Source organism: Miniopterus natalensis, chromosome 8 (genome assembly GCF_054644295.1).
Source record: "Miniopterus natalensis isolate mMinNat1 chromosome 8, mMinNat1.hap1, whole genome shotgun sequence".
Lineage (NCBI taxonomy): Eukaryota > Metazoa > Chordata > Mammalia > Chiroptera > Miniopteridae > Miniopterus > Miniopterus natalensis.
Window position 1 is genome coordinate 75874160 of NC_142088.1, and position 7874 is coordinate 75882033.

Consider the following 7874-nt stretch of genomic DNA (forward strand, 5'->3'; position numbering starts at 1 on the left):
TCAATTTTAACTTTCTTTCCATTCTCTTTCTCCCACTATAATACAGGGCAGCAGTGTCCAAGCTTTTTGGTCACAGGACCCCTTTAACACTCTTAAAATTGTTGAAGGCCTCAATGAACGTGTGTCTATGTGAGTTATAGCAACATTTGCCAGGGTAGAAATTAAAGCCAATACGTTTTTAAAAAATGTTATTTCATTTAAAAGCAATAAATCCACTTCATATTCACTTTTTATAAAATTAAAAATAACCATATTTTCAAAAACAAAATCGGTGGGTGGAAGAGTGGCGTCGGGTTTGCATCTCTGCGAAGCTTGACCGGCTGGCTGCCCGGCGGCAGCTCCCTCTCCTCGCCCCGCGCTCTTACCGCAGCGCCTGCTCTCGGTTAGACAGTCGGCCTCCGCCAGAGGTGCAGTTTGGGGGGGCTCCGTGGGCTCCAGGGGTCTTGGGCTGCACTGGTAGTTAGCTTTAATCCACACATTCTAGAACATATGGAGTGAACCATGACAAACCTAGAGGAGGACACCTCTGAATGTCCCAGCTGAAGAGTTGGATGTAGTTGAGCAGCTCCGATGGCCTCCCTTCGGGATGGGATGAGCTGGTTGAGAGGCCAGTTGTAACACGCCAGATGGGCCAGGATTTTTGATGTGAGACACAGGAAGGAGGTACATCAGAGCCAAGGGACTCAGCATAATGCACTCCGTCATTGTCATTGGTGACCCATGGTCACTGGACACCCTTTTGGGGCAAATCCCCTGCTAGGCCTGCCTCCTCCTCCAGCTAAAGCCGCCCATGGCTTCCTCCCATGCCCCAGAAGCTGCAGAAGGGACGCATTCCTGGCTTCCCAATCATATCTCCTGCCTAGAACTTTAACCTTGGGCTCATGGCAGACAACTGAGGAATAACTGGCCCTGGACGGTGACACTGGTGGCACTATTTAGGTGGCAGTGCCATGTGGCCAATCGTGGGGTACCAGTTACAGCATCCTCACCAATAGTCCCCGAGGGACGGCCTTGCCTGGTTTCCAGCTGCACTTCTCTGGATCTGCGTGCTTGCTGAGACCCCAGACTGCCTGTCAGGCTGTGAGCTACCTGAACCCTCCCAACTGTTCATTAAGCAGGGAACGTCCTGTGCCATTCAGACCCCTGGGGAGGGCTGGTGGGGAGGGCCTGCCTTCTTCCTCATTTTGGGTGCTGCCTTGGCCCGTCTAGACTGCTTCTTCATTTCCCAGGGCCTCCTGCCCAGCTGGCCTCCCTGTGCCCAGGCTTGACCTTTCCAAGGCATCCTGCAAGTCCCTAGCACAGCCCTGAGCACAAAACTCACGAAACTCTGTGTGGCGTCTCCTGTGCCTTCCTCATCTCACCTCAAATCTCCTATTCCCCACCCCCCCACAGATATTCTTCTAATGATTATTACAATATTAAACAATTTACTTCCAAAAATTACAAAATGTTTGTGAAATGGGAAAATCATTCACAACTGACCATAAATTTTTTGATTCCTTTCCCGTCTTTAAAACCATCTTGCAACATCTGTGCAGACTGTTACTGTTCCTTGAGTGTGTACCAGCCCCCCCCAACTGAGGGTGGCCTTGTGCTTTGGCCAACGGAGTGGGTACACTCATCTAACACGTGAGGGGGGCTGTATTTTTGCTTGCAGAGTTTGGCTTGGCCTCTTGTGCTTCTGCTATGAGAAAGAACATGCCCCAGGTAATGCCACTCCTTCACCTGGGACCCAGAATAGAATAAGGGATGCCTGTGGAGGCCTAGATCAGACCACAGCCTGTAGTGTAACCACTGCAGCCAACCTGTAGACCCGAGAACCAGAGTTTATAATTGTGGGCCACTGAGATTTTTGAGGTTATTTTTCAGCAAAACCTGACTAATACATCATCGATCGTACAGGAGAAACCAGTTACAGAATTTGACACATGCTAAATACCGTGGTCAGAGGTGTATGGCAATTAGGTAAATCCTCACGCACAGCTGAGACTGTTAATTTGCAGGCTAAACACAACTTGTCACTCCCACTGTTTTTACTTAATGGTCTTGAGGCAGGAAAGAGGTGACAGGAGATGACCTACCTGGGTGAGAAAGCTTGTAATTATATTAAAGCACAGGTTCTCCAACACTAAGCCACCTTAGGGTGGAGCAGGTTAGGCGGGTCAGGTTAGGAGAGATTGTTCCAAGCTCCTAGCCTGACATTGTGACCACGAGGGACTCGTAATCCCACTGCTGCCCCCAAGTCTGCCCTTCGATTCCTCCAGAAACCTGCTCCTCCACTCCTAAACCTTACTGAAGAGAAAGTCCATGTCTGAGATATTATTTGGGGATGGAGGGGTGATCAGGGGAGACTGGGCTCCTGAAAACAAAGATGGGCCTGAAGTCCCAGGTGAAGGTCACCCAGGGCCAGTAGCATCCTTCCATGTGTTTTGCACACCCTGCTCTTGGCTTTTTGCCTCCCACAGGTTGGCTGATATTATGAGCCCTGTCTTCTTGTCACTTTTAATTGTACACTTTGTGCATGTGGGCAGCCACACCTGAATTGTTCACCAATGTATCTGCACTTCCTACCACTTCATCTGGCTCACAGTAGGTAGGTAGGTCCTCAATAAGTATTAGAGAAAATGAATGAATGAATCCTTGCTTATGAAAAGTTACATCTTCTGCTGTTCAGCCCCTTCCCACATTCTGACAGCTTGTGTACGCTGACAGCATGTGCTATATGTGACCTTGGCTCAGTCCTGGCCCACTCAACTGAGCTGTGGCTCCCTCAGGCTTTCAGGTACCCATGTTCCCAGGGGTGGCTTCTGTTGCTAGCATTTGTTGAACTTATTTACATAATTCACATGGAGCTCAGTTTAGAGTATTTTTACTAAGTTGCTAATGAATTCCCTCGTCTCCTCCCCAGTAAGAATATCAACACTCCTTTTATTTTAACCTCATTCTGAAAGCATGTCTTTGTTCCCAGCCAGAATGGTACTCTCCCAGGATCTGGCTTTTGCCTTCTGATTCTCTGGTCTATCACCAGCACCTAAAGAAACATTATACTTATTTTTTTTAAAAAGCAAAACCCAAAAAGCCCCTGAACTATTATTTCCCTGTTGCTAACAGATCGAAAAACTTGGAACGTAAAATAATACCTGACCCTGTTGGCCATTTCTGGTTAAGGCCATTGTCTTGAGCTTCCCAATGACAAGTAATACTTTATATTATGGCCAACTAATACTGTAATATTCTTAGAAATGGACAAACCACTTGCTTACTTCAGTTGTTTCTGCACGTTACTACCTGTGTGGGAAAATACAAGGTGCCAATTAAGTGTCACTTTATGGCCTGGTACCACACTGGAGCATGTCACCTGTTCCCAAAAGATGGTGGCTCCTTCTTCTAAGAGAACTTAAACCTGTGCAGACTAAGTCATCTAACACCAGAGTATTAAGATCCTTGGGATTTTTAACCCCTATACTCATGCCTAGTACTATGACAGATCCTACACTGGGTACATATTAATGGTTGAAGCAATCTTTAAGAACATCTGCAACAGACATACATCTTCACATATAAACTTAAAAAAATAACAATACATTGTACTGCACAGAACTAGAATTCAACATAATACATTACATTGCTAAAATAGTTACATAAATATCATATATGCATGGATTCACTGCATTAGAAAATTTCACCTATTAGGCTATCAAAGAATAATCAGCAAAGCCTGAAGAAAAACAATTTTAACAGTAGAAACACTGAAAATAACAACTATGAAGTTTATAAACAAGTAATGGGAGAGAGAATTCTTTACATTTGCTTTCAATTATGCCACAACAAACACTATCTGAAATACAATTTTAGGCTAGCAGTGTATAAAAATACTTTATAACAATACTTTTGATAGGTGTAGTACCACTTAAAAAAACAAAACCTAGCTATCTAATTACTCCATTTGAGGACCTACTAAAACAATTCAACTTACTACTCCCAGCTAGCTCTTTAAGCACCAATCTGGAAAGCAAGTTATCGCACACATCATAACCACACACCCCACCATATATTCAAATAACCCCCTACATCTATGGCACATCCTGACAGTCACTGATAGGCATCAATCTCCAACCAGGCATGAGATGATGGTGTTTGGAGCCTGTTTTCAGTTCTAGGATTGGGATGGATGAAAAAGGCAAAAGCAAGGTGGGTTTTAGATCTGTGTGTACGGTTTCTTAAGGACACTCCCAAAAGTGAGTTTAATCTGGCATATCAATATTTAACTTGGGAGGTGGGGGAACATACTTTCCAGGGCTATGGGTTATAACTACCCTGGCCTTCTTCCCAAACACTGGAGCAATTTTAGGAGCATCTGGAACTGACGTTTCTTCAGCATCTTCACTATCTTCATGATGTAGATCATATGAAATGTTTCCATATTCTCTTAAAAATGGGAAAATTTCAAGCAGAAACTGACAGAAATCCCTGCGAATACCAAACCACCAATGGTTGCCCCCCTTTCGCCTGAACGTAGTGGCCATTAAAGTGATTAATGAAAGCCAAAGGGGGACAAATATGGAGATGTAAGAGAATGTATTGTGGCCATCCAATCTGTGAACCAGCAGAACCTCAAAAGTGAGCAGGGGCACCACTATCGTGATCCAGCTGATGGCCATCGTCACGTGCGTTCTTCGCTGTTCCGCAACCACATCCAGGGACCGAAGGAACAGGAGGGACCAGACGATGTAATAGAGGACGACCAGGCAGAGGAACGACATGAGGATCCAGAGGGGCACGAACACCACCAGCCAGGGCCAGAGGATAATCCTGTCCAGCCTCAGGGCGATGAAGATGAACTGCAGGATGTTGACTGAGCACAGGATCTCCAGCTCCAGCGACCTATCGTGTCGAAAGCCCCACACGCAGGCAGCCACGGACACGGGGGAGACGAAGAAGAGCGGCATGAAGACCAGCAGCCAGAAGTGGGTCCCCCTCTCCACCCTGTCGCAGACCAGGACTTCGAACATGAGCAGCAGCAGGTGGATGCCCACGGCAATCAACATGGCTTTGAACTCCACGCAGGTCTCCCCCTCGGTGCGGTAGCGAGGGTTTCGGGCCCAAACGCCAGCACCCACCGAGGCGCCTGCGATAACGAGGAGCTTCCACAGCCATATCGGGGCGAAGACGGCCCAGTAGCTCCAGTGGATGACCCCGTCCAGGCGCAGAGGCAGCAGCACGGAGAAGATCAGCAGGCAGGCGTAGATGAGGAACTTACTCGGATTGAAGTCCTGGAACAGGCCCCTGGGGTTCATGGCGAGGCCGCTGCCCGCCCGCCCGGGCCTGCTGCTCAGCCCCGCTCGGCAGGCACCGCGACTCCAACGGCTCCGGGGCCCGCCGCCTTCCGCGCCGGCCTGCGTCGCCTCTAGGCGGGCGGCGGCGGGGGCGGCGGCGCGGAGGCTGCGATCCGCGGCGCCGAGGGGCCGCAGCACGTGCGCGCGCGGTCACGTGACGGCCGGAAGCGCGGCGGGGCGGGGCGCGCACGCCCTGGCCGCCCGGCGACCCGCGGGCCCCGGGTGGCGCGGAGCCTGCGAGCGGGGCGCTGCTTCGGCCCCGCCGCCGCCCGCCTTCACTCCATACCTCTCTCAGGGGCGGTTACTGCGTGCGGCGCCCGCAGCGGTGGGGGCGGGCGGCTCCGGCTCGGCCGGCGCGCTGCGGACTCCCGGGCCGGCCCGTTGGCGGCGAGCGGGCCGTGACCTCGGGCGGAAGCTTCCTGGCAGCGCCGGGAGCGGGGAGGCGGAGTGAGCTCACATCCTCCCGGCGGCCCCGGGGGCGGGGCCGGGGCGGGGCCCGAGCGGGGGCGGGGCCAGGGCGGGGCCCGAGCGGGGGCGGGGCAAGGGCGGGGCCCGAGCGGGGGCGGGGCCCGAGCGGGGGCGGGGCCCGGGAGGACGGGAAGTCGTGGGGTGCGGCCCGCCTCCGGTGCCGTGGCCTTGGCTGCGTGTCGCGCGGGCGCCGGGAGCGCGGCGGGGGAATGGGCACGAGGGCCGGCGCTGGCCGGCGGAGGGGGGCGTTTTCGAAGGAGGGAGTGGGTGGGTGCGCCCGCGTGAAGTAAGTGTGTGTGTGTGTGTGTGTGTGTGTGTGTGTGTGTGTGTGTGTGTGGCGGTGCCCGGGAGGGAGGCCGTGTGTGGAGTCAGTGCCCAGGGTGAGGTGGGGGGCTTCGCCCCAACAGATGGCGTCCAGGGCGGGGCTGCGTTTGGTGGGGCAGCAGACAGTCCTCAGGCCGAGGCAGCCGACCTTACACCCGTACCTGCCCCTTTCTCCCCCCACGTGGAGGGCGGGTGTTGAGGAGGGTGTTAGACCCTGTAGGGGCCCCTAGGCAAGGTCTGGGGGTGCAGTTGGGGAAACTGAACCCAAAGAAAAGGGGCTTCCCTCCTTAGGTCATCCTGCAGGTTAGGACCCAGACTCTGGGCTCTGGACTCTATCCTCCTAATCCTCGCTGTGATCTACTTGGTCCTGCCCCAAATAGATTCTGTGAGCCTGGTTCTCACAGAACGAGGTTTGGAAAAGGGCACTGTGCCAGAGGGCAAGAAAGGTGGCTTCTAATCCCGGTCTCCGCGCAACCAGCTGAGAAACCTGGGCAAATCCGCCCCTTTCTGTCTCCGCCTCCGTTTCCTGGGCGGGCAGTGCTGCTGCAGGTCTGATGTCAGCACCCTCCCCTCTGGCCAGCTGCTCAGGTCTGTGATGTCAGCACCCTCCCCTCTGGCCAGCTGCTGGAGGTCTGATGTCAGCACCCTCCCCTCTGGCCAGCTGCTGGAGGTCTGATGTCAGCACCCTCCCCTCTGGCCAGCTGCTGGAGGTCTGATGTCAGCACCCTCCCCTCTGGCCAGCTGCTGCAGGTCTGATGTCAGCACCCTCCCCTCTGGCCAGCTGCTCAGGTCTGTGATGTGAGCACCCTCCCCTCTGGCCAGCTGCTGCAGGTCTGATGTGAGCACCCTCCCCTCTGGCCAGCTGCTCATGTCTGATGTGAGCACCCTCCCCTCTGGCCAGCTGCTTAGGTCTGTGATGTGAGCACCCTCCCCTCTGGTCAGCTGCTGCAGGTCTGATGTGAGCACCCTCTCCTCTGGCCAGCTGCTGCAGGTGTGATGTGAGCACCCTCCCCTCTGGCCAGCTGCTCAGGTCTCTGATGTGAGCACCCTCCCCTCCGGTCAGCTGCTGCAGGTCTGATGTGAGCACCCTCCCCTCTGGCCAGCTGCTGCAGGTGTGATGTGAGCACTCTCCCCTCTGGCCAGCTGCTCAGGTCTGATGTGAGCACCCTCCCCTCTGGCCAGCTGCTGCACGTCTGTGATGTGAGCACCTTCCCCTCTGGCCAGCGGGGCAGACCCAGGAGGACTCCTCCCTCCAGTTTTCCCCTGCTCCGGGAGCCCTGGGTGCTGTCTTTCCTGCCTCTCAGCCCCCACCCGTCCCATGCAGTCCCATTCCCTGCAGTGGGTATGGAGTGCCGACACTCAGTAACAGGCTCTGAGGTGGGAGGCCATCAGAGGAACACATCTGGTGGCAGGGTCTCCATTTGTAACAAGGAAGGGCTTTCCGAGAGAGAAGTGGGGGCTTGGGCCCAGACCAGGAGCTGGCTTTCCCATGGCCAGCATCAGCAAGATGTTCAGAAGCGTGGTGTGGGGTGGACAGTCCCATGCCTCATAGACCTCCCCACTTCTGCTTCTGCCTTAGCTGGGGCAGTTGGGTAGTCCTGTGGGAAGGACTCCCAGCTGAGTGAGCCCTGCCAGTTCTCAGGGTTCAGATCTCAGGGTTCAGAGCCCTTGTTTCTAAAGAACCCCTTGGGAGTCATTGTGGGGTATCTTCAGGGCCCCTGTTTCCAAAGAACCTCTTGAGAATCG

The 7874-nt window shown here is 53.7% G+C and overlaps 1 protein-coding gene across 1 annotated transcript; it reads right to left on the reverse strand.

The window, feature by feature from the left end:
* Positions 1–3506: 3506 nt before the first annotated feature.
* On the reverse strand, positions 3507–5336 carry TMEM185B (transmembrane protein 185B). Its single transcript, XM_016209805.2, has one exon. It carries the CDS (start codon positions 5295–5297, stop codon positions 4245–4247), a length of 1053 nt encoding a protein of 350 aa, XP_016065291.1. The 5' UTR covers positions 5298–5336; the 3' UTR covers positions 3507–4244.
* Between the last annotated feature and the right edge of the window lie 2538 nt (positions 5337–7874).